This window comes from Semicossyphus pulcher, unplaced genomic scaffold, assembly GCF_022749685.1.
Source record: "Semicossyphus pulcher isolate SPU_LCO1_2020_fin unplaced genomic scaffold, fSemPul1.0.p SCAF_10, whole genome shotgun sequence".
NCBI classification, from domain to species: Eukaryota; Metazoa; Chordata; class Actinopteri; order Labriformes; family Labridae; genus Semicossyphus; species Semicossyphus pulcher.
In genome coordinates this window covers 6571352-6599259 of record NW_027211604.1, presented here as the reverse complement: position 1 = coordinate 6599259, position 27908 = coordinate 6571352, and the positions used below count along the sequence as shown (strand labels likewise).

Below are 27908 nucleotides of genomic sequence, written 5' to 3'. Positions count from 1 at the left end.
TCACATGTTTGTGAGAAATATTTTCCAAAATTGAAGGGAATCTCAAACCAATTAGAGCATGAAGGGAACAAGCTTACAAATGAGTTATTTGTGGTCTTGGCAGGTTTGCATGTTGTAATACACTTCTATAAGACTTTGTAACCTTTTACTCAGACTTATAACAAATATATCAAAGAAAATGTTCAGCTTTTCCTACCAATGTGGCCCTGAAACTAGATTGTCCGTAGTTAGGAGGATAAATGTGATGTGATAACCTGTTTTTTTTTTGGTACCTAAGAAGTAAAATAACTTTCTTTACCATAAATGTTTCCCTCCTGGAGAGAAACCTCATAATACAATAACTTTCACGTTTTGACATGACTCCTACTCGTTACTCTTGTGGTGAAATAAAAGTCATACTCAAAAAAGCAGGGTTAGAATAGAAACATTTCTGTCTATATTCACTTACAATTGAGTTCTCAGATGAACCAGGAATAAGGGACGTTTCCGGAGTTTTCATGAACGCACCATCCCAAAGCATCACGTGTTGAGTGTCCTCCGAGATTTGATATGGTTTATTATGCCCCCAGATTTGACTTACAGGAAGAGTACAGCTGGTTACAGTTAAAATTATGATTATTTTAATTGAGATTATTATAAAGTTGCATTAGAACCTTTGATAAAAGCCATTTATACCATCTGTTAATATCATTAGTTCTATTAGGGGCACGTTTACTTATAAATGTGTAAGCAAATTCTTACTTTTAATGTGTGCACGTGATCGTAACTGTCAGTATTTAGAGTAATTAGGTAGGCAAATCAGCAGGCAGGAAATGTAGCGTCCTATAATTTGTTTTCCTAGTTATTTTTCGAGTTTTTTGACACTTAGGATAACGTCCCCACTTAACAGAGACGCTGCACATACGCTGCACCGTGTAAACCAGTGAGCTCTGTGATCATCCTGGAAGGCTAAACTCGGGGTATACCATTATACCGTAGTGCCGCTTCAGTTCAGCAAGGTACGCTCGCCGCTCTGTAGCATAGCTTGGTAGCTAGGCTAGCTAACCTTACCTAACCTGTGTCTGTGCTGTTGCTAGCACACGCTAACTCAACCTCCAGCAAACTGCTCCATAGCTGGCTTGGTATAACTACGAGCACGTAGCCAGCATAACTGCCTGCTTCAAAGGATGCCGACTCCTAATTGACTGTGCACGTTAGCTAGCTTAGTTAGTAACTGTGTAAGGGACGTGTGAGAAGAGGGAGGTTGGCCACTTCCCACTACAACCAGCAGCTTCTACTGGTAGTCCTGACTACAGCTGCCTCCTGCTGTTAGCTGAAGTTCCTCCTCCGCCTGCGGGTGAGGTAGTTTGGTGTCTTTAGCTAGCTCAAACACACCAAGGCGGTGGATACATGTCTACCTCTCAACCACGAGACGAGCTTCGAAAGGGAAATCTTGCAGTTCATGTTTCGCCAAGAAGTCAGTGTGACGTCTTTTATTCCATCTTGTTCGTATCTTTTCCAACACGAGAAGAGGAATATGTCCAGATATAACATTTACAGCCTGTTGGACTGGATCTACGGTGGGGTGGACCCGAAGTTTGAGGGCAACGGGGGCCCCGAGTGTGCCGCCTTCATCGCGCCCCAGCAGCGCATCAGTGAGAGCTTCATCATCATCCTCCTCTCCCTGGTGGAGATCGGCGTGGCGCTGAAGAAAATAAACCTCTCCAAAGAGCTCAAGGTGGTAGGGAAAGACTGCACAAGGGCAAAGGAGGATAGTCTGGGCAAGAACCTGTTGCTGGTTGCTCTTTGCATGACTTTTGGAGTGGAGGTTGGGTTCAAATTCGCGACCAAGACGGTGATATACCTGCTGAATCCCTGCCATGTGATGACCATGGTTCAGGTAAGAATGACACACTGCTTGAGAGTCTGTGTGCGTGTGTGCGTGCTTGCGCGAGTGAGTGTGCAGCAACAGGATGAGAAACACCCATGAAATCTATCATAAGACATACTTTCATTTATCTCCTTTTCTTCCAGACAAACTTTTAATGATGTTAGGTTATGTATTAACTTTGATTGCAATATTTTCATTTACTATTTTTGCTTTGACCCCACCCAGCTACACTTTGTTGAAACACAGTGTTAACTATTTGCTTCCTTGTGAGACACATAAACATGTTTTTTTTTATTCAAGCTGTAGGCTACATCAAACATCCTGGTTGAGTGTGTGCACTTTGTACAGCATTTACATGTGTTGTTCAGTGTTGTTCAGCCTTTTTGTCTGTTTTTACTTCTTGGGCGACTGCAGCAAAGGAGGACTCGGACACTGTTATCAAAATAGTCAGACTTGAGTCTCGATTATAAATATTTCAATGTGATACATTGCAGGGCTGCACAGAGAACGAAAAAATATGTGTGCACACTTTTTTTGCAAATTCAATGAAAGCCTGACTATGTATTACTCTTTTATTGCTGGTTTTCCTGCTGAGATATCCAAACCCAAACTCCAGATGTGTTGAATTTTAACAAAATAGTTTTGTTTATAAGTTTAGCATTAAACTTTAAAGCTGAAATGTGTCTTTTTGCACCTTCAAACTGTTACAATAATGACGGAGCATGCGGTTTTGTGCATTAAGTACTTTAACTTTATTGCCGTTGGTATATAAATGAAACATAATTGATGTTCTTGAAGGTCATGATATTTTTAACACATTATACCTGGGAAGGTATGTCCACCCAACAAAAAAATAATACAATTTTACAACTAAAACATAGCTATTCTATTGTCATAACCAGGAAGATAAGAAAGAAAAACACGTGTTCCTACATTTTATAAATATGCACTAATTTACAGGTACTCGTTACAATATGAAAACAGATTAACAAATGAGTAATTATTACAGTAAGCTCCAGTAAAGTTCCATATTAGTTTGGAGTCTTCTTTCGTAGCTTTTAAAGGTCGCCCGTGTTCAGGCAGAAAGTTCAGCCATGAAATCAGACCTGTTGTTTCAAGTTCAGCTCCTTGAGGTATGCATCAGCAGCTGGGCGTCAACACATCTGATCCTATATGATTGTTTATCATGAACAGCTGTGACGCTGCCGAGGAGCTTTGCAGTCTGTACAGCTGCACGGGCATTTAGCAGAGAGTTTGACTTGATGAAACATAAGAAACTAAAGCAGAAGACGTCTTTGTTGTGTTGTATTTTCCGTAAGGTTTAAATCAGATGTTACGGTTCAGAGCTAGACAAAGGCTCCCTCTGTTCTCTCTGCTGCTGTGAGAACATACAGAACCTGCTACCTACATGTTTCCCTTTCACGCCTCCTGCTCGGCTGACCTTCACCGTGCATGATTGCACACCACGGGTCACGGCGAACAGGTCACTGCCAATTGCTACTTAATGTATTTGTCGCACGCATGAAATATGGAGAGCGAAAGAATGTATTATGGATGTGTTCTGATTATTTCTGCGTACATGATAGCTACTGGACACTGATGGATGACTTGCTTTGATGAAGAATGGACTTATGGTAGCAGGATGTCCTTGATGTTTGGTAGTAAACAAGGTCAAGGTCACACACAGCGGGGGTTTTTTGTGCCTGTTGGCACCTGAGTTTGATCAGAAGAGGAAATAAGCAAAAGTACTGGACTTTGCCAGTTTGTTGTAGCATTTCTGTTTTACTTTTGAACAGGAAAGAGTTGTCTCTATCAACAGAGCGGCTCTGCAGGGACGGCCTCCGGGAGTTTTTTTGTTGCAGGGAAGAGGGCCAGAGGCTTGACTTTATGTGAGAAGAAAAATAGGTAAAACAGGAAGTCAGTTTAAGTTGATGTTTTTGGGCTCTGTGGTGTTGAGTGCAGAGAATTTGTCTGGTAAATGATTTAGTATTTGTCGAATATTTGATAGTTCTGTGGTGGAGATTGTTCAGCTTCTTGGTATGGGTGTGATGTGTGATTGATTCATGTTATGATCTCACTTGGTGGATTTACTGTAAAAGGGTGTGGCACCATCTGTAATCCCTTTAAGACATGATGGAAATCTGAGATCAAAGCAAGGATTGCTCTTCCTGTTAAGCTTGTTAAACCAACAAACGCTGCACAAAAACTGCGAATCTGGAGATGAGAGTGAGAAGTGCAGATTTATGACTTTTACATTTTACAGGCTGTGCAAAAACAAGTGTTGCTGTAGCTGAGGTTAGCACAGTCCTCGAGTAATCAGAGCAGGCAGCCACTCCACCTGAGTGTTGCTAAAAAGGAATATAACCACTTGTCTGTGTTGTTGCCCTGATGTGTCATTATACAGCCGCCTGTTTGCTGGAACTCTTCATTAGCATTGACTAAATTATACCCAAGTGTCTAATATTATCACAAAATTCACAGGATAAAAAAAGGCTATGTGTACTCCACAGTTAGATGTTGTCACAGACTGCAGCGACGTATTTTTGTGAAGCTTTGCTGTTTACTACAAAAATATTAAATGACATTTTGTACCGTTTTTAAGGAAATTTCCCCCCTTACTTCAATCTTGTAATTAAAATATCTTTGGGTGAAAAATAATGCTTTGTCATGCACTGATTCAGCCGCCCAGTTAAACCACACATAGCAAAAGCAAGCATCACCCAGTACAATGTGTGTGTGTGTGAGAGAGAGAGAGAGCCCCGCTGAGGGTGAAGAGTTCACTGTCTGATGACTGATGAGAGGATGCCCCACTTCTGACAACACAGATGTCCGCTACATTTTTCTCCATGTGCAACAAAAGCCATCACACTGACAGATCTCTGACTGATCAATTTCCTCATGCTTTTTCACTCGAGCTAATGGATGTGGTTGGGGCTCCATAAACAAACAAATCAAATAGCAGATACAATGTGTTACAGACAGGATGGACAAATCAGGATGTGGTGGTCTTATCATCGCTCTTAATGGGTGTAATGATTCTAAAAATAAATCTAAGGCCTGTGTGTTGATTTTATTAATTTTTTTGCTCTTTAAAGTATCAATCTCAAAGATTTGAGTTGTTGTGCTCTTGAGCGCCTCCCACTGGCAATAATCGGTAATTATGAGAGCACTCTTCCCAATTTAACCAGACGTCCACGGCTGGCTCCCTTTGTCACAGTTCTAGCACTTTATTTTCCTTGCCTTCATCTGAATGTGGAATTTGTTTCTTTTTCTTTGGATTTTCACTTATTTTTGAAGTTGTATCTGTAGTCATCGATTTTTTCTTTGTTTGTTCAGCCATAGTAGATTATTGTTTACTCGCAATGCTTACAGAGACCGGAAAAGCAGCCGCTTAACTCCGCCTACCCTCTCTAGCAGACCAACAGGGCGAAAACTGGATGCAAAATTTGACACACAAGATGCTAAGGATCTCTTTTTATTAGAGGTATTGTTGGCATCACTCCCCAAAGAAAACCAGATTGCTTTCCATTATTCTCAGAGGCTAATAACTACAAACAACACAAGATACTAGGGATGGGTATAGAGGTATAGGACAGGGTATCGAGGGTATATACGTTTTTTTACGTGATTGTTTGCTACTGAACGTACCGATAAGCTCATGGACAAATGGTGCTCCTGTTGGTATTAAACGTTTACATTCCGTCTTATTTAACGTAGATTTCATTCAATCGTTTCATCCTGACGAAGCTCACATCCATCCCCTAGTGATGACGAAGCCTCAGCAAGTCTCATGCTGGAGAAAGTTTAGTAGTTCTGTGGCGAACAGAGCAAAGCGTTCGATAGTTTTGGCTCACTTTACGAAATTTAACTCTGATGCAAACGAAACGCATACAAGTTCAACAGTCCTAATCTGAAGCAGTGCAGTGTGTGTTTGACTGCTTTAGCAAGGCAGCTAATGCTAAGGCCATTGCTAGAGTTAATGCTAGTACGTCCTCAGTGCAGCCTCCGAGTCCCAGTGGCTCCGATAGCAATGCTGCAGATGGGATGAGCAAAACTAAGGCATGGTTCTTATACATGAGCCTGTAGTTATTCAGTCACTGTTGTTAGCTAGCTTCCAGTCCAGTTGGTTTAGGTACACTAGTAAATGATAGCTTGCCTGAGTGTAAATTTTGTGTTGAGCGTGACACAAATGTTAGCCTAACTGTAGGAAGATGCACACAGCCCTTAACGCCAGTTACAGCCCCCCTTCCAGAGGCACGTTATCGGACATGTCTTTATTCTTTGCACCAAATAATGAAGAGTAGGGATGGGTATCGTTAGAATTTTATCAATACTTATTTCATGGTTTCTAAACATGGTTAAGAAATCACAACCTGTTATTTAGATGCCTTGAATTGGATTTTAGATGCTATAGAGATTACTGAAAGCCACTGCAACTATAACAACCGTAAATGATTCGCTCCACTGTCTGAATGGTCGACTGTGTCAGTAGGATGATAGACAGTGTGTCTATGTGGTGTTGAGTTGACTCATAACCTCCTACAGGATTCTCTGATAAGCTGAGAGTTTACTTTCCCTGTGTGATGATGGGTAGCTCCTGCCAACTCACACAACTTCCTTATCAGGTGAACTTTCTTCTCTTGTGGATCTTGCCAACGGTCTGGTGCGACCAAACAAACTGATTACTTCACTTAATTACAGATAACCATGTATGCTGAGGGTAAACATTGCTACGGTCCAGGAGGCCATAACTCACACCTTTTGAAAACAGGCCTCGGGCCATCTGCAGCAGCTTTGAATGTGTTTAATAGGACTTTAAAACACTGCCTGGACGCACAGTGCGGCGATGAACATAAAGACTGCGTGCTTTGTCTTCGCTCCGTGGGCTGAGAGCTGGCCTATAAATTGAAGTGCCATGCTGTTAACAAGTGCGCAGCAAACATTCACTATCAATGCAGCAGACTACAGAATCAGCATTATCGTTAAATATAGCCACATTTATCAGCTGCAGCCACAACACCCCGCACAACAGATTGTTGACTCAGTCTACACTGAAGGCACTTCGCTGTATTACTCAATGACTACACTTGTAAGGAGGAAGTATGGCTTACCAGTAATGAGTGTTGTCTTTCTATAAGGAGGTCATTGATCATTTCCATCCCCAACAGTTTTCCTTAACAGCTTGAGAGATTATAATACACTCACGCTGCAGTACTACAACTTTCAACAACAAATTTTAGATACTAAGAGTTATATTTTATGTAGTGCTGTACACAGTCTCATCAGTACACTCTGAAGTAATTTACATTTACAGCAAAGAATAAAGAAAGTCCAGAGTATAGTACGCATATCGTACGTAAAGAGTCTTGATTTTGTGTGATAGTCCCATCAGGGTCTTTGCAGGAAAGGTGTCCAGAACGTATTCACAACATGTCAACAAAACTTTGAGAAACTTTGAGACTTGTTTGCAGAAAGACTAACTCCCCACCATCAAAATAAAAGCCTGCTTCAATCCATTACTAAAATCTTTCCAAATGTACAAAGCCCTCTTCATACACGGCCTCGCCCCCAAAAAAAGGCCACACTCTGATATTTAGTTGGACTGCCTTTAGCTTTGATTACTGGTTAAGGCCTGGACTCTGTGGTGGCCAATCCATGTGTGAAAATGATGTTTCATGCTCCATGAACCACTCTTTCACCATTTGAGCCCGATGAATCGTGGCATTGTGATCTTGGAATATGCCCGTGCCATCAGGGAAGAAGAAATCCATTGATGGAAAAAACATTTTTTGGGCACCTGACGTTGCTGAACCTCGACCTGACCAACCGAAGCGACCCCAGAGCATAACGCTGCCCCCACAGGCGTGTACTTTAGGTACTAGGCATGCTGGGTGCGTCACTTCTTACCCTGATGCACTCATCACTCTGGAACAGGGTAAATCTGGACTCATCAGAACACATGACCTTTTTCAAGAGTCCAATCTTTATGCTCCCTAACAAATTGAAGCCTTTTTTTCCGATTAGCGTCGCTGATGAGTGTTTTTCTTAAGGTTACACAGCTGTTTAGTCCCAATCATTTGAGTTCTCTTCACACTGTACGTGTGGAAATGCTCTTACTTTCACTATTAAACATAGCCGTGAGTTCTACTGTAGATTTTTTTTTAGAGATAGACCGATATGGTTTTTTCAGGGCCGATACCGATACCGATTATTAGTAGTCAAGGAGGCCGATAACCAATATTTGGAGCCGATATTCATTTGCAGTAAAAGTGAAAATATTGGCGTCAACATTTTGAATAATACAAACTCCAACACTTAACTTTGAGTTCCCAGGGTCAGCAGCATCTCTTATACAGTTAACTGAAAATTTAAATAAATAAATAAATAACTTCCTGAAGTTTTATAAAGTAAATAAAACAAAGTTGAATAAAATTAGCAAAGAAATGAACTTTTTCTCCTCTCCGCCGTGTGTGTGAGCACTCTGCATGCACAGCTTTCACTGTTGATTGGCTGTTACCCGTGCCATGGCTCTGTGGACACTAATCAGTGCTGTGGGTGGGCGCGGCTGCATCAGAGCCAAAATAACCGAGTTTTAAATTGATCTCTTATCGGCCGTCAGATTTTTTAAAAAAAAGGCAGGTGCCGATATGCGTCAAAATATTGGCGCCGATAATCGGCCTGGCCGATAATCGGTCTATCCCTAATTTTTTTGCCATTTGATTTCACCAAACGTTTACGTGATCTCCAAACACGATCATTTAAGATTTTTATTCCAACCACATTTCTTCCTTGAAGATGATGGTTCACCTCTATCCTCCCAGGTTTAAATAATGTGCTGGACAGTTCTTAACCCAATTTTAGTAGTTTCAGCATCTCCTTGTTGTTTTCTTGGCTTGATGCAGGACAATAATTTGACCCTTCTGAAACAGAGTCACATCTTTTCCACGACCACAGGATATGTCTTCCGACATGGTTGTTTAATAAAAGCTGCTCACTGCATCAGTTAGAGCTAAATAACTTGTTGCCAGCTGAAACATATTCATCACTGCAGTAATTTTCCAATGGAAGGCTCTTACCTATTTGCTCAGTTAAATCCAGGTGGTGACTTTTTTTGGCTAGGCAGTTTATAACAACACAAGAACAACACCTATTGTACATATTGTGTATCGGCCAGTTTCTGTAGGCTGAAATACTAAGGTTGTGTGAAGTTTCACCATCTGTTACTTCAGTTAGATTAATGTGTCTGTGTGACTCATTTTGAAATCAGTGTCCTCCCCTGTAAAATTAAGAAATAGCGGTCTGATCTACTTCCAGTCAACTGTGTGAGCACATCAGCGTCAGGTAACAGTAAAGTTGATGACATTGTGTCTCAGCCTGATGTACCTCCACGTAAATTTATATTCCTGTTATAAAATTAATAGTGAGAAACGGCAATTAGCGCTAACTGAGTCTTTTATGCTGCAGCATAAGCGTCAAGCCTTGTTGGACTCTCATAACTGTCATCATGCATGTGGATGAAGTCTGGCCGGGCTGTTTATTGGAGCTGCAGAAGCTCAGTGATGACGAGAGCGGTTGACCATTGGAAAATGTGACTTTCCCTATTTTTAGCAATTTTTTAAAGCCAGGAATGACTCATAGTTATATTAAAGTTTTGTTCTCTGCACATGAACAGAAGCTCAGCCGAGGTTTAGAAAGTTATTTAGTGATTTATGTAAACATGAAGCCATATCACAAGAAAAAGTTAAGAAATAGTCTCACATTCATGTAATTAGTTTGCTGACAAAGATGTTCAAACATTTGTTAAAACATTTTCTGTGTAAGAGAGGGAGAAGTAGAGAGAATGTAACAGAGAAAGTAGAAGTATGTGTGCAAATGTGGGTTCTAGTAAAAGCAGAACAAAGATATTTATTCTGAGTGTGTCAGATGAGTGACACAATACATTTTGTGTCATGGTCGTTCCAGCCTATATGTAGAAATGCATGTGATGCGCCGTGCAACACATTAGATGTTGCATTTAATAACACAAAGGAATGGTAAATGGACTGCACTTATACAGCGCTTTTCTTGTCTTCAGACCGCTTCACACTACATGTCACATTCACCCTTTCACACACACATTCATACACTGATGGCAAAGGCTGCCATGCCAATCTCCAATCAGGATCTATGTGCATTTATTGGAGACTGTGGCAGTCAAACAGCCAACCTCCTGATTGAGAGACGACCAGCTCTACCACTGAGGCACAACCGCCCAAGAAATGACTGTAGTTTATTCAGACTCAGACCAGGGGGGCTCAGTTAAGACGTCTGGGGGCGGAGTGAACTGCTGCCGTTATCTGCAAATAAAATCACGAGGATATTAAGGCACACGCCTGTCGCATAAAATGTACTACATAAATACATTTGATTTGACTTTACGGTGGAAAAAAACAAAGCCTCATGGAATAGTTTGATGGCAAAACACAAACATAGCACACATTATGAGTTCAACCCCAAGGAGAAACCACATGAAACAGGCCTTTTCCTCAAATGTATCAAATCTGTTCAACAACTCAAAGAGCAACAACACAGGCTGTCATCTTAATTAAACTCATCTGTAGCTCACCATCGGAGGCGACACCCTTCTTTGAACAGTTCGACAGCTCGACTTGTTTTGTCTCCAATTCAGACTGAAGTTGAGTCGCATACAAATATAATTTTCTTTGTCAGATTGAATTCGAAATAAGATTCATGGTGGTATAAAATCATTCAAATGTCTGCGTCACACCTGCAACCTTTGCGTGCTGTTCGACACAACACATATGTTTAGTCAGGAAGTCCCCTCCAGGCCACACAAACAAGCCTGATGACTGTGTCACACACATCAAAGGTGGCGACCACATTAGAGGATTTTGTTGACCTGTTTTACTGCACCAAATATTTGCAAACTAAAAATCATCTCTGCTATGATCAGTTGTCGACAGCGAGAGCAAAAGAATAAACTACAGCTACAGATACACAGTTTGGAGTTACCTGTTCCTTTAAGCCCAGTTTTTGTTGTTGATTAAACTGAAGACCACATCTGTTCAACATGTAGCCGACTCGACACATTTTCACAGGCAGTGATGACAGTAAAAGCACAGGGCAGGACGTGCCTGCTCTTTCACCCACATAACAGACACATGCAGTAAAGTGTTGATTTTAAAACATTGCTCAGTTTGCAGAACAAAACGTAAAAACAATTGCACAAATATTGCATTTTGAGGATTTATTGTTATAATCCAAAACGTTGTTTTCTGTGAGTAATCCTGTTATTTGAAGGCTTTTCAGCTTTCCAACACCTCTAATGCGATCAGGAGTAGATAAATCTCTGAAGATGAGACAGTACATGCATAAAGAAGTATTTTGCATATGATGTTCACTACCACAGTGGATCAGATAAAAGTGTTATGTCTCAACTGACAGCCCAGAATTTCCTCTTTTCAATAGATGCAGCTCTGGATTAAACTTAAGTAGTGCTTCTCACCTATAAATAAGATCAGGGCTTCACGGGCCCGCATCCCAGACAGGGATTAATCCTGCTCCGAGACTGCAGAGGCATTTTAGATCAGATTAGCTCACATTGGCTTTCCCAGGCATGGATACGCTCAGATGTAGCGTAGACATGAAGAAATATTGATAGTGTGCTAACAGTGACACGTGGTTAGTCTCGTTGTGGACCAACAAGCACACGCTAGTCAGACAAGTCCTTATTGACAGAAACATGTGAACTAATTAGCGTTGAATCCATTTCTGAGTCGATGTCATGTGTAAAGTGAAAATACAAACAGACTCAGAGTCACTGCTGCAGCTCAGACTTTGATTATTGTCATAAACTGGAAACCTTGAACCCTCTTTCACTAGTTTTTAAGAGTCTTTTTGTTACATAATTACTTTTACTGGCAATTTTAAACACCTAAGTTTCTTCACACTGTTTTTTGTAACGTCACATTTCACAACCGGCCTCTTTAGCAGGCAAGCTGAACATCTGCTGCCACGTTTAGCCTGTTAGCTCCTGTTAGACAGAGCAAATAACAAACGTCAAAGTAACTCTAAATCAACCATCCAGCTGCTGCTTGAAATGAACACAAAGACGGTTCATTCTTTTATTCATTAACTTAACAAGGCTGCATATAAAAGCTCGGCAGGAGCTTGGTTCATTTCTCAGCATCAAAATGAATACAAGATAAGATAATACTTTATTGATCCCAACGGGTGGGGTGGGGGGGATTCGGGATAAAGAGAGAGTCTCTATGATTCAGAATAACTTTGACAGTGTTGCTGCTCCAGCTAACAGCAGCTAACATGCAGTTGAGCGTGCTAGCTTGAAGCACAGGGGCACGTGAGTGGCTGAAAGGGCGGTGACAACATGGCAATTAAAAACAGCCAGAAAGCTGCCATTATGCAAAAACAGCGGACTATTGAATGAATGAGGGTGTGTTGATACTTGAGAATAAGAATAATTCCTCATGATTATTACATTTATCAACTTTATAATGTCTTATTTTATTTATTTAGTATTTAGTGCTTTGCAGATCTATATGAGAGACCTGTGGGTAATTAGTTTGAAGTCTCTGACGTTATAAAAAAGGACAAAGTTTTACTGCAGGCAGTGTACTCCCACACTCCCACACACAGTATGCACACAGTATACAATGTTGGCTACCAGTAATGATACTCGTGAAATTACAAAGACCATAGAAGCATGCCAAAGCTTTGGCTAACTATTTTTTTTTCATAAAAGCTATTATATATACTTTTATTCCTCTGAAATCATTGTAAACCTAAAGAAACTTAGATTATTTCAGTGTGTAAAGACGGGGGAATTGTTTGGTCATCCTCAAATTTGCATCTGCATTTGTTTAAAAGTTCAGAATACATTAAACCCATCTTGTCTTGTGCTGAAATCTTCTATGTGTAACAGAAAGCGCCTGCGAAACAAACTTGTAACGAAACTTCAGCTGTGTTCACAGTGCAGGTTAATATGAGCTGATAGTTGCACAGCAGATTAATCCCTCAGACATGTCCCCGGGCCAGTGTGCTGTTGTACCGCGGATCCAAAGTAAATTGCTTTCTTGTAATTCTTTCTGCAGCCGCTGCCTTCCAGGCAAACAACTTTCTCTTGTGTCAGTTGGCGTTTTGTAGCAATCCATGTTTGCTGTTTCCTCCAGGCCTCAACAGTCACACAGTCGCTGAGCAAAGATGAGATGTATAACTAGGGTAAACATTGTGACCTGTGTGTTTGTTTAATTACAACGCGAATGTATTGAAATGAAAACTATTTTAGTGGATGTTTAAAAATACGCTGCACAATATCAGCAGCCTTCACTTGGAGCTGCGTTTAAACCTTTCGGTGAATCATTTGTGGCTCTGCTTTAAATTCAGCTCAGACTCCCGAGTCCAAGGTTTGCATTTGTATCACAGTTTTTACTATAAAGGTCAAACGGGCTCAGTAAAGCACGTCAGCTTCTGAGGACAAAACAGTCCAGGATTTAGACACGTGCAAGTCCCTGCTGGTCTCTCACTGAATTATTTTCCGTCTCCCTGCTCCATGAGAAACGACTTGTAGATCGTTGAATATAAACCAGGCAATAAAACACATGAATGCCAATATGCTTCATCAATTTTAATGCTTTCCCTTTAATTGTTTGACCGTCCTCCTGGGTCCCGTCTCGACTCCACGTTTTGTTTTCTTGTTTGGAGCGAGAAGCACTTTCAAGTCGCCTGCGGGACTCTCTGTTCCTGCCTCCTTCTCTCATTGTATTAATATCGGAATTTATTCCTTTTCTTTACTTACAGCACCGAGCGCTTCGAGCTCTTGCAGCATTCAAGCTGCTTCATAATGACTGACTTTAATTTCTCTGTGCTCCTCTGCAGATCTTCCTGCTGGCCTGCCCGCCATGTAAAACAGCCATGGTTGTATTTAGGTGAGTGTATTTAACCCTGGTGTTTTACGTGGGGAAATGTCTTTTCCATAACTTGCATCATTTAGTCACACACCTCCATTTAAATCTGAATGTAATATAAAATTATTAGAAAGACCGTCCAAAACTAACCACAGGTTTTATTGTCATATAAAAGCAATCACCACTTTAATTGATATTACTTGAAGGCGTCTGCAGTGTTTTCACACTGATTTTATTGTAATGAATTTGTCGGGTTTATTGTCCTCTGTCCTCATCAAATGCTCTGGTCTGGAGAGCTAATTATCCAGGAGGAAACACAGAGTCAGATTCACTCCGAAATAAATACAAGCAGGGTCACTTTCTGGTGCCCACGGGAGTCGCAGTGAACAGCTGCAGCGAGCGTTGGCAGGTTTAGCTGTCGCTGCATCTCACCTGAAATAACCTCAAAGACTTCTGAAGATTTATGAAGCGCCCTGAAACAAGTTTGTCATCTTTGGAAAGCAAAATACATAAGTCACTCAGTTCAGGGGAATATCATTTACCTTTCAGGCCGGGATGTTCTTTCACATTGTCTAGACTAGTTTATTTAATACTGTATCAGTTTACTAGACGTTTTTATGGGTATTTCCCCTGAGTTACGCTTCTTTTGATTCCTCTCCTGGTTCAAAGCATTGAAAATGGAAAGCCACCGTCAGCGAGGAAAAACAACAGTTACAACTGTAACAAAGGGAGCCGTCACACGTCTGTCTGGATATCTGGGAAGTGTGGTCCCGCAGTTACCGTTCATCACCAGTCAAACTATAAAATCAAAATACAAGTCAAATAAATATTTCTTAAACATGGTTTCTGTCATTATAGTCAGTTATTATCATGCTGATTTACGTCCAATTATGATAAGTGTCTTGATGCTGTAAAAAGGATGATTGACAGCTCTGTTGACAAATACGGCTCATGCAGCCAATCTGTTCCTGATTATCAGAGTGGAGGAGGATCGACGAGAGGAGACGTAACTAAAACAATCACTACAGTCATTGAAGTTTCCATATCTGTGAACGTCTGCTTCAGACCAACACAAGAAGCTGTTAAACACGCCGGCGTGCGGGATCCTTGTTTTGTTTTTTTCCCCAGTAATTTAATTGTTTGTTTTGGTTAGCAGAAGTGGCTACTGCAGCTCCACCCGCCTAAATCTGATGCGCAGCTCTGGCTCCACATGACGTCACCATTGCAAGATGGCAGCGCCTATCATGGTGGCTATTTTGGCATCAATTTTGTACAATGAGAGCAGATGGAGTTGTGTGGTCTCTATACAGTCATTTGTTTATACAAAGTATAACATAAAGAAACGACATAAAAACAGCATGTGAGCGTCCCATCCTGAGCATGTGTCGGGGGAAATGGCCACTGTGTGAATGAGGTGAACTAATGCCTCAGAGGAAATTCTTTTAAAATATCATCCATTGATTTAAACCAGTAATACTTTAAATTGTAGTTCACCAAATTTTAGTCCTGGTTAATTTAACCACACCCATGCTTACAACGGTGAGGGTCAGTGTTATCCCACCTTGAACAGCGGCTTTGTCCTAAATACGTCAGAGGAGAAACTGCTGTCTGTTTACAGTACAACCATTGTTTAAATGAGGAAGTCAGTCAATAACTTTCCTTTTTCTATCGTGCCATCAGCAGCCGTGTTAACCACAAACCTGCAGGGCAGAGTCAAAAGAGTTGGTTACTGTTCTGAGAAGTTTGCAGGTGGGTATACCCACACACCTCCAACCAGTGCTGCTCCTCCTGGTTCAGCGCTCTGGCATATTTTAATGGTGACTGCTTCACAATAAAAGCACACATGTGTTCACCATTTAAACGCTTTTAATGAGAAGCAGCAGTTGTAGAAAATGTTTTGGTTTGTATTAGGATGAACTCAGTACAGCTCTGATACAGCAGAGCGAACAGTATCCGAGGCTGATGTATCTGTTTGACGTTTGAGGACAGTTTGACTCCTGCCAGGGGTTGAGGGACATTGTGTGGCTGTTTCAGATAAAGCACAGACCACACACTGTATACAAGTGATCAGGACACATTCCCTAATGCCTTTTCAGAACACTTTCTTTCTCATCTGTGTTTTGAAACATTTGGTAAAAGGGGGAAATACTTGTCAGTGGTTGCTAATGATCTATAAATTACAGTGTGAACGAAGCAGGCTGTGGTTCCAAAAACGATGGGAGGCCCTCGGAGTGACAGCTGGGCTCATTTGAACCGACGTTCCTGCAGCACTGCTGTTTTCCCAGTGACCTTGGCTATCACAACAGTTATTTTGGCTCATTTGACAAAACAAGCAGTCGCAGGAGATAGATGTAGATCTTCTCTCTGACACATAAGCTCCTGGGCTTTTTTATGAGAGGGCTCTTAGAATAATTGTTGGTTAAAAGAAACATTTCTCCTCATGTTGACTGAACAAGCGTCACACTCCCTCTGTAGGATCAGACAGGCTGTGTGTGCTGAATGGTGAGTGAGCTGGAAAAGGCTGAAGAACGAGTGCTGACTGAAGACTGGATTATATCTTAATGTTGACATGAGAGACAGACTGATATAGCAGTAATATCCACCGATATGGGCTTATCACAGATATATTGGAATCAGACGATATGCGCCAAGTAGAAGTAGTGATATTACATAGCTTGTCCAGCAGAGTGTGCTTTGACTGTACCGTTTACCATCAATGACTGTATGTAAAGATGGACGACGCGTCTCCATCTACTCTCTTTGTACAAAATTGAAGCCAAAACAGTCCCGAGGCGGGCGCTGCCATCTTCCACATTTGGAGCCAAAGCTGCGCAGTAGAGGTCGGCGGGTGGAGCCACCGTAGCCACTTCCACTAACCAAAACACCTTTTCACTTACCGAAAAAGCGGCGAAGATCCCGCACGTCGGCGTATTTACCGCAGAGCAGCTTCTTGTGTTGGTCTGAAGCAGACGTTCACAGATATGTAAACTTCAATGACTGTAGATTGTCTTAGTTACGTCTCCTCTTGTCGTTCCTCCTCTACTCTGATAATCCAGAACAGATCGGCTGCAGGAGCAGTATTTGTAAACTGAGCTGTCAATCATCCTTTTTACAGCATCATATAACTAATTAAAAATAAACTTGTCAGAAAAATGAACACTTGGACGTAAATTAGCATGATAAGAACTAACTATAATGACAGAAACCATGTTTGATAAAAATGTATTTGACGTGTAGTTTGATTATATAATTTGACTCATGTCCCATCTGTCATGGAGGAGGTGGGCTTTATGACCTATACTGCAGCCAGTCAGCAGGGGGCGATAGAGATGTTTTGCCTTCACTTTTAGGGCGCTGTCATGTCGCCCTATATACAGTCTATGTTTAAAATACTTTCAGTACTGTCTGCTGCACATGTAACAGAGCATCGGAGATGAGCCGATGGTGGTCGGCACAAAAAACGGCGGCGAACGTTATTTGATTAAGAAAGCAGCCAATGAGTATCTTTGTTATTATATTTTCACTCCGCTTCATGTTATCGGACGGTGTATCAGTAATAATAACAATCAATAATGTATATTTCTAAATCCCATATGTGTCTGGCTCTACAAGTTGTAGATGAGCAGATGGAGTTACTCATTTGTCAGACTCATGACATCAACCTTGTGTGATATAATGACTCACAGTCGCAGCATCCAGAAAGAGTGAAAGGTTTTAATGTCTGATCCATCGTTGACCTGACTTAGAATCAACACTCCCTCTTGGACCTGGCGCAAACAAATGAGAGACAGATGCTGCTAACAGCATCAGGGAGGACTCTGATCCGGTTTCAGCAGCATAAAAACATCATGTTGATTTCCTCCACCTGCTCCTCTGTGCTCCTATCAGCACTGAAACATTCAAGCTAATGTGGCAATAACACAATCACTCGCGCCATGTGGAAATTATGGTTACGTTTTTCCTGCGAGACTGAAGCAGATGTGATAAGAGATGTTTGGTTAATCAAATCTTCTGATATTATTTTCCTGTGTGTGTTTGCAGGCTGCAGGTCCACATGTTGAACGGTGCGCTACTGGCTCTAATGTTCCCAGTAGTCAACACTAGACTGGTGAGTAAGCAGAAGTGGAAAGTCTTCAGTAAAGCCTTGACCTCAGTCAGGAAGGCTTCTTGTCTCATCTTGTGAGCTCTTGTTCTTCAGTTTGAATAGAAGAGTAAAAAATGACACGAGTAAAAGTAAAAACTGTCTCACTTAAAAAGTACTCAAAGTAAAAGTTAGTAACTTTCCAACCCGCTGACTTTATCATAAACACATTTTGCCCTGGTTACCTTACACATGCATCCTATGCAAATTGAGTCAAATAAAACTTTACATGTTTTGGTGTCCAAAAGATGAGTGATGGACCTTTTGTTAAAGAGTAAGATCCTTTGTTTAACCAGAAACAGCAGTTGTATAGCTCTCTTCATACCCACCAGACTCCATTTACAAAAACAGTAATTTTACCTCGCAGAACACGGAGAGTTGCTGATGGTCTACCGCTGCCTCGATCGGTCAGTTTGTTTTTGTTATTCTAACAAAGCAGCGGTAGACTAGCGAGCCCTGTGTTCTACGAGGTAAAATGACTGTTTTTGTTAATGGAGTCTGGTGGCTTTGAAGAGAGCGATCTAACAGCTGTTTCTGGTTTGTGTCAAAGGTGGTGTTTCATCCAAACTCTCTTCTGTCACACTTATGATTCATTCAAGTTATGCGTCGCACCCGGAGAGTTGCAGCCCAGCTCTCCTCCTTCGCTTCGGACTCGTGGCGGATGCATGACAGTTTAATCTGATTGGCCTGTTTTTGATGCCATTCATTTGATTGGTGTCTGGTCCAAGTCAGTTTTTCTTTCTAGCTCACAATATCCGTAGATACATATCTTACATAGTAACGGGTGGATGTACAAATGTAGCAGATTACTTAAGTCTAAAAAGCTACTTGGTTACATCAACGTACTTGTAATTCGTTACTTCCACCTCTGGATATAATACATGGCTAGGTGTCTTATTCCTAGACCAGATATTACAGCTCAAACAAGAGAGGTCCCTCAGCTGTGATATGTATAAGATGACTGCTTTTGTCATTTTATCTCCTTCTTTGTCAAAGATGTGACATTTAAATGTGATGTTTCAATGAATGTAGTTCCTCTACCGGAGCCTGAATCTGAAGAATATATTCATACATGCAGAAGACAAAATGTTGCAGAAAGAAGCAGCCTGATTAATGATGTGAATCTGCTGTTCTAGTGAAGCAGTTCAGACTGCTTGAAAGACTGTCACTGACAGCTGCAGACAGAGACCAGATTCAGCAGATAATGCATTTACTTTAAATTCAATTTGCTAAAATCTCATCAAGTTCTGACAGTTTGAACTTTGTCCAGCTCTGACGGATCACGTCTTTCCAGAGTGAAGGAAAGGCTTTCTGTCATAACTCTGTTTCCCTGTTAGATAAAGAACTAGTTTTCTCCAACAAGGGGAGCACTGTTCATCTTCACAGAGCTGTTATTCGCCTGTGATGTTATCGGTCAAGCTGCCTTTTTCAAATAGTTTTCACAGCAGAGGTACGAGAAGTGTGAAGAATGAATCCTAAGAAGTAAAAGATTAAATTAACTCAACTAAGTTACATAACACCACGGTACCCCCGGGGTTTCTCCGAGTTAAACTGAAACTTTTTATGACCTTTTTTAAAGATAGTTTATAGGAAATCTAATGCCAACTTCACGGGCTGAAGTATGAGTTATATAACAGAAACTTTGTTTGGATTTAGAGCCCAGGAAATATATCTCATCTCTGTCATATCTCATACATCTTATATAGATGTGAAATTATTAGGGACGCACGGTATTATTGGCACATTATCGGTAATGAGATTGTGGCTTGAAAATGACATATCGGCATCAGCAGATATGTCATTTTTCTGCCGATAAAACACTTTAATTATGGCTAAATGCTCGATGATTCCCTTAAAAAGTTTGACGTAATACTACGACATTAACTCGGCATGAGTGTGCGTGCACGTGAAGAAGGGCGCAAGACGTCTGCGGTATGGAAGCTTTTGGCCACTACAATAAAAGTAGACATATCAATTCCACTACAGGTGAGACTCTGTGTTCTCTGCAGTTACGTGAAAAAAAACGTGCCTAATATATCGGTATCGCAATCAGCAAAAAGGGTTGGAAAATATCAGCATATCGGATATGTACAAAAAATCCAATATCGTGCGTCCCTAGGAATTATACTGAGAAAAGGGTACACTTTTTTTCTAGTACAAATTGTTTTTATTACTAAAAAACACAGATTCCAGACCTGATTGTGAACAAACCTTCTTAGTATTTTATTTAATAACTTGTACCATTGATAACAACTACCCCCAGGCATGCTTTAAGTTCATGTTCTGACAGACAGAAGCCCGGCTGTAAATCCAGGTCTGGGGTCAGTGAACCAGAGCGCCACACAGACAGGGTGCAGGAAGTCTGTGTTTACACTAGCTTTAGGTCTACAGGTGCCAGACTGTATACAAATATCATTCCTGAATGTTCAGGTACTCCTTGTTTATTTCATAGCAGAAACAATAAAACATGCAAACTCTCCTGCACGGCTCTAATCAAATGAAATCCCTGCGTCGCTCTGCCTGTGTGCCATCATGATCGTGTGTTATAAAGAGCTAAAACAGCCGTTTGTCTCCACAGCTTCCGTTTGAGAAGGAGATCTACTACATCCAGCATTCCATGCTGTACCTGGTGCCTCTTTACCTTTTCAGGAAAGGAGGTACGTGTTGATCTTACGTCACTCACACTCTTCTCCCCACAGTGAAATACCTTTAGCATGCCAGCCATGCAGCATTACAATAGCAGGATATCTGCCATGCTCAGCTGGCCTCCTGTTTTGTTGATGACATGTGCGCCGCTGCAGGTATCTGCTTCGTCTGTTCAGCCGAGGTGGCTCTGACTGCTGACGTCAGCTGCACATTATCTGTTTATGCTAAACACACGCCTGTTCGTGCTCTTTGAATAATAACTACATTCTTTTCTACTGTCTGCAATCAAGATTAACATGCGACTGAGGAGCAAAAGGGAAAGTTATGAACTTTAAAGCGTATTTTTCTGTTGCTCATCTGTGTCTTCCAAAGGTCAAAGATACCGTGTATGTCAGGGAGAAATCCCCCTCCTCCTGTGGGCTTAACTCCTGCAGGCAGAGCAAAGATCCTGCAGGCAGAGCAAAGATCCTGCTCTGCAAAATGAAAAATATAAAGCTTAGTAAACCCTCAGATAGAACCACAGCACCTCAGATTCAATACTTCAACTTTTAGCACGAAATTCAGCTGTATAAATTCTTACGCTATGAAGTGCATTTAGAGGCGGAAAAAGAAACCACTTTCGTAGCTGCCACTGTTGAACTTCTCATTTTTATGACTTCATTCTGTGAATTGAATGTTCTGTCTGTAACTTTGTGTTGTTTAAAGCTGAAATAAAATATAAAGAGAGCTGAAAACAACACAAAATATAATCGAGACAGACTACAAACACAGCTAATATAATAATAACCGGTACCACCCTGTAGGTTTAAAGTATGTTTCATTGTTAGTCAGGCAAAGTCTGATTTGTCTTGGGTGTAACTCCTTAATCAAACCTCAGCCTGCACTGCATTATTGTCCATAAGTAACATAACACTGGAGCCACACAAAAGGAGACATTGTCTTTGTTAAACTGATATAATGGCTGCACATTTGATGCCTCCCCCTGGTATTACTCTAACACATGCCAGCAGTGAGGAAACAGGAAAAGCCAGTTTGACACCACATCCTGTTACTGGCTTCACTGTGGCTGCAGGCTGTTGGCCTGTTGGCTCAACTGACGAGTTACAAACGTATTAATCGGGAAGTGAAGTTTGTTTCTCTGTTTGCATTCTTTGTGCCTGCTCCCTCTTTAACTCGCAGACTATTTCAGATGTGTAAAGAGTGTTTCTCTCTGCAGGTGTGTACAAGCCTGAGCCTTTGGGGGACATGGGGTGGGCGCTGCTCTCCACCGGCATCCTGTTCCTCTATCACTTCGTCTTCTTGCAGCTGCTCGGCCTGGTGAGACGGAGCCCCCTGCTGGGCATTATGGGATATTTCACTTTGCAGAGAACACACTGTACATGTTGTCATTATTTCCATGATGAATGGACATCAGGAATACATTGGAATAATGAGCTTCAGTTTATACTGTTTCTTATTAAGAGTAAATGTGTTTGAAACTCAGTCAGAGATGTTTCCACTGAGACCGTAGCCATGGCTGAAAGCTGTCGTTTATTAAACAACACTCTTACAATACTAAATAACAAAATGTGTAAACAGCTGAAAGGTTTGGCAATAAGTAAATGTTTGTTATGCATAGACGTGCAAACAGATGTGTAAATACATAGACATGCATATGCAAATGTACATGTACACACATACACATATACTCAAACACAAATACTTCACCATTCACCCTAATCCCTTTATCAAGAGAATACAGATGTACAGTTCAAGTGTAAACAGACACACACAAGTTACCATACGTAGGGTTCAAATGAAGAAAAGCTGTTACAAGTTTTAATCATTAAGTCCTTTTTAAAACCATCAAGTAAAATGAGAGATCTTGATTGTATCCTGTATGTGTTTGAAGTTCCCCTTCGTGAGATCGGCTAGAACATGTAGTACAGCTGATATTTAAATGTCCTTAGACCTGACGCTGTAACAGTAGTTACACACTACCTGGCCAACAAAAAAAGTCACACCCACTAATAATTCATCTGACCGCCTTTAGCTTTGACTACGGCCCGCATTCGCCGTGGCATCGTTTAGATAAGGTTAAGCAATGTCACAACATTTATTTCCGTCCAAAGTTGCATTCATTTTTCGCCAAGTTCTTGTATCGATGACAAGAGAGTCGGGCCGCAGCGTAAAATCTTCTCCAGCACATCCCAATGACGCTCAATGGGGTTAAGGTCTGGACTCTGTGTGGCCAATCCATGTGTGAAAATGATGTCTCATGCTCCCAACTACTCTTTCACAATTTAAGCCCGATGAATCGTGGCATTGTGATCTTGGAATATGCCCGTGCCATCAGGGAAGAAAAAATCCATTGATGGAAAAACCTGGTCATTCAGGTAGTCAGCTGACCACATAACGGTGCTGAACCTCGACCTGACCAACTGTGAAGCAACCCCAGATCATAACACTGCCCCCACGGGCTTGTACGGTAGGCACTAGGCATGATGGGTGCATCACTTCATCTGCCTCTCTTCTTACCCTGATGCCCCCATCACTCTGGAACAGGGTAAAGTTGGACTCATCAGACCACATGACCCTAGCAAATTGAAGCCCTGTCTTCTGATAAGCCTCACTGATGAGTGGTTTTCTTAAAGCTACACAGCTGTTTAGTCCCAATCATTTGAGTTCTCTTCACATTGTGTGTGTGGAAAAGCTCTTACCGTCACTATTAAACACAGCCATGAGTTCTACTGTTGATTTTTTTACGCATTACAGTGATCTCCGAGCATGATAATTTTTTCCAACCACATTTCTTCCTTGAAGATGATGATTCACCTTCCACCTATCCTCCCAGGTTTAAATAATGCGCTGGACAGTTCTTAACCCAATTTTAGTAGTTTCAGCATCTCCTTAGTTGTTTTCTTTGCTTGATGCAGGACAATAACTTCACCCTTCTGAAACAGAGTCACATCTTTTCCACGACCACAGGATCTGTCTTCTGACATGGTTGTTTGATAAAAGAGAAGCTGCACACTGCATCGGTTAGAGTTAAATAACTTGTTGCCAGCTGAAACATATTCATCACTGACACTGCAGTATTTTTCCAATGGAAGGCTCTCACCTATTTGCTCAGTTAAATGAGTTTTTTTTGGCCAGGCAGTGTATGAGCGCAGAGAGCTGAGGTAACACATCAGTTATTATAATAAAGTCCTTATACATAAACTGAAGTTATATAAGATGCAGGTGGTGAGTAAGGAATGTATAACCTGTTATAAAGCTCAGTGCACAGAGTCGAGTTTATGCACACAGTGTATTGTGTATAAATGCATTTACCATTTTCAGATTCTTATCCAATTATTAACCTTAGTTATAATTATTGTTCTTAACTACCTGTCACTGGCTGTTAATGAGAGCCTACATGTGGACACTGCTAACTCCGTTCCCAGTGTTTTTCATATATAATGTCGTAACTTTCGAGCAGTCGAAGTCTCATTACTGCAGCCGGTTGCATCAAAATGAAAACCCCGCTTTGGGAAACCTGCTATTATTTAGTTCAGTCATTGTACATAATAGAAATTAGAGGCAGCAGCAGAGTGAGTCATACTGAGTTGAATACCAATCAGTCGTATAAATGAGCTTTATTCTAAAAGCACGTTTCCAAGATTAATAGAGCTTCAATAAACGGAAGAGAGACCAAATGGAGGCTGTCTGAATGTTAGATTACACATTACAGAGCATGTTACAAATCTAAACTATGGAGACAGCAAAGTCTAAACTCTGGCCAGCAGTGATCTCTCACCCCATCAGTGACTGAAACATACTCAGAGAACTAAAATGTTAATAGTGATCATTATAAGCTGTTTACTGCATTTCTCCTACATGGGATTCCTAATTATTGGAGACGGGTTAATTTATCAAACCACTTTGCACAAAAAGCTTACACAATCTAACTTAGTTTAAGTGTCTCAAAAATGCAATTATTAGTTATTACTCCTTCACTTCAGCTTAGTGGTGCCTATTAGCTTTAGCCCTGTGCAAACTAAACCTGTCTGTCTCTCCCTCCAGCTGACTGAGGTCAACCTGAACAACATGCTGTGTCCGGCCGTGTCCGACCCCTTCTACGGGCCGTGGTACCGGGTGTGGGCGACGGGTCACCAGACACTGCTGACCCTCATCCACGGGAAGCTCCTCACGCTCCTCTCGCAACACACGGGCTCCGTCTGCAGATACACGCTGGACACGCTCCGACTGCGCAGCAAGAAAGTCGACTGAATGTCCTCGGAAGACGCACACAGACAAACCACGCCTTTCATTCAGAATGCCTGCTCTTTTTTTTTTTATTTAAATCAACATTTTAATGCATCTTTTTAAGATCAGTTTTACTGAAACAAGTGAGCATTTCAGGGCCAGTGAATCAACGTGTCATTCTTTTAGTGTTGTAGTCAGCTTGCATGCAAACTTAATAGGCTGGTCGGTAGCATAACGGTGAGGGAAAGATTATGTTTGTTTGTTTTTTTTTTGGAAACACAAAATCCAGAGAAATGTCAGTGAACTTGTGGGAGATTTCTCAAAATGCCTTCTGTAAAGATTTAAGGACAAAAAGAAGTCACCCAAACGTCACTGCTGATCTGCAGTTGTTACACTTTCGGTTCTTTATGTCGTAGTTTCTAGATCATATGTTAGAGGGCAACGCTGCCATCTTTTTTGTCTCAAGTGCGTCTTGAATGTGAGCTGTTGTTGCTTGTTTATAGCAAGAGGATTTTTTTTGTTGTTGATTCATGGCGTCCTTCTGTCCCCACCTGTGCTACACACATTTACACGTAATGAAAGAATCGCCGTCAGTGGCCTCTCTTTCATTTGTCTCCAGCCCGTTCAGACCATTCCAGTTGTGATAATCAGGGGACACGAGGATGTTTTACATGCTGGGATTCAAAGTGATGCATGAGGATTAAGGATCTACACTGGGATGTTATTATTACCTCAGCCATGAGGTCATGTGTTTGTTATTTTATGTGATATTGGACCATACTCCGTGACGGTTAACCTTCAGTCCGTCGTTGGGATGAATGTGACGTCTGCCAAGAACAAGTAGATTGTGAAAACACGTATCTGGGCTGGAATCACGCATCATGACACTTGAATTTGTTGCTTGATCCTCGAGTTATTCTGAATTCACTCCACCGCTGCGACTATGTAAGAGTCACAGTTTCAGTCTTGTGTGAAAAAACTAAAATGCATCATATGATCTGCATGAAGTCACTTTGGGTCATTTATTGACTACCCAACTGAAAAGAAGGAAGTATTATCGAGCATTGGAAATGGGAATATTTCAGACATGGTAAATATCATTTCAAGAGTGAGGGCTGTGTGTGTTTAACTGTAGCATATTCTGTACTTCACTGTAAAGAAGGGATAAGAAAACTTTTGTATTTGTATGGGTTCGACTGTATGTGCTGTATTGACAATAAAAGTGATTTCAGTTGAACAGCATTGCAAATATTTAGTTTTTTTTTTTCTTTTCCAACTTTATTAGGACGAATTTTGAATCACATAATTTATGATTCAAAACTTTGCCCTGATTAGAAACCTACATTTTTATACTTTAAAGTGATTATCTCGAAGATTTTCATGTAAATAAATGTCTGTTAAGTCTCTATCTATCGCTGAATGAGGTAACAAAATGATGAAAGCCTTTGCATTTGCAGGATTATGGACTGGGTGTCTGGTGCGATATTTGTGGAAAAAATCACAAGCAGCGCCCAGTTAGTGACGCGTTTTCCGTCAGCCAGCAGTGGTTGGTCTGCCAGAGAGGGTAGGCGGAGCTAAGCGGCTGCTTTCCCGGTCTCTGCAAGTGTTCTGAGTAAACAGTAATCTACTATGGCTGAACAAACAAAGACAAGATGGATGACTACAGATACAACTTCAAAAATAAGTGAAAATCCAAAGAAGAAGAAACAAATTCAACGCTCAGATGAAGGCAAACAGTCTAAAAAGGAAAGCGACCGTCAGCGAGGAAAATCAAGAGTTACAACTGTTTCAAAGGGAGCCAGCAGTGGACGTAAATTGGGAAGCGTCCTCTAGCAATTACCGTCTATGCCTGTTAAGTGGCGCCCAACAGAACAAAACTGAAATCTTAGAGATTCTCAGTTTAACTTTGAACTCCCAAAAGAATATAACGACTGCAGCTCTGTTAGGGCAGCATAATATTGCAAAAAAAAACACATCAAAGTGTTTATTTTGTTCTCATGATGGTGTGACCTTTGTTGGGGTCGGCACCAAACAGACTCATTTTCTTACATCTGGAGAAAAAGATTTGCAGGCCGGGGCATCTCTGCAGCAGAACACCAGTATTTCATTGTCATGCTTTTATCTCACACGTTTGAATTTATTTATTGAAACGATAGACCCTTGAGATTTAGCATCTCCCATAAACACAAATATAACATAAAGCACCAACAAGCAAATACAGGATTACATAACAAGAGTATAAATACACTAATACAGACAACCAGCTCACCCTCACCCACCCACACCCCCAGCCCTACGATTCACTGCCCATACAGTTTCTCTTCAGTCTATACGGCACAAATAAACTGAAATAGTGTACAGACGTTAAAAACACGAACAGGATGTTTGAATATGAGATAATAAATTTGTCCTGAAGCAGTGGAAAGAGGTAATTGATCTCAAATTATAATTATCATTATTAATACAAAAATCTACAGAATTCATCAACGGTATTTGTTTATCTTATTAAAAGGTCCCTGACAGCAGGAGTACTACTGTTTAATAGGTTGTTTTTTTTTTACTTATTCTAGTTCTGTGCAATAAACTTGATTCTGACTCTGAAAAATAAGCTCGCAGCTAAGGAGCTAGCTTATTTTGGCTTCGAGACTGGAAGCAGAAAGTACCAGGTGTCCTGGTTCTGTCTGAGTAACAGTAACACGTTTTGCCTACTTGCACACTCACGGGTTCTAACAGGACTTGTCTCTTTGTTTCTATTTGTAAAAAAAACAAAAAACAAAACAAAGGGTAATAACAACCATTTGTTTTTTTTTGCTCGTGCTATGCTTGTTTTATCTGTACAAAAAGGATAAAACGTTATTACTTGAGCTTTTGAAGCGTTGCTGGGTAGATCTGTAACCTGTGGGCAAAGCCAAGCAAGCCAACTCCAGTCTTTATGCTAAACTAAAGCTGCTTTCCCACTGGTCAAAAAACCTGCTAACACCTGCTAACAACTGGCTTGCTTAATGGGAAACGTTACAATCGGCATTCAGACCCGGGTCAAATGACTCTGCAGTAGACCTGGATATTATCGCCTTGGCTCCGATTGATGGGAACACAAAAC

General features: G+C 41.1%; 1 protein-coding gene across 1 annotated transcript; it reads left to right on the top strand.

Moving 5' to 3' along the window:
• The first annotated feature begins 1063 nt into the window (after positions 1 to 1063).
• On the top strand, positions 1064 to 26039 carry LOC138600650 (transmembrane protein 164). The gene is made up of 6 exons (XM_069672119.1): positions 1064 to 1879; positions 13766 to 13815; positions 17836 to 17902; positions 20514 to 20592; positions 21798 to 21898; positions 24626 to 26039. Exons 1-6 carry the CDS (start codon positions 1442 to 1444, stop codon positions 24830 to 24832), a joined length of 942 nt encoding a protein of 313 aa, XP_069528220.1. The 5' UTR covers positions 1064 to 1441; the 3' UTR covers positions 24833 to 26039.
• Positions 26040 to 27908: the final 1869 nt, after the last annotated feature.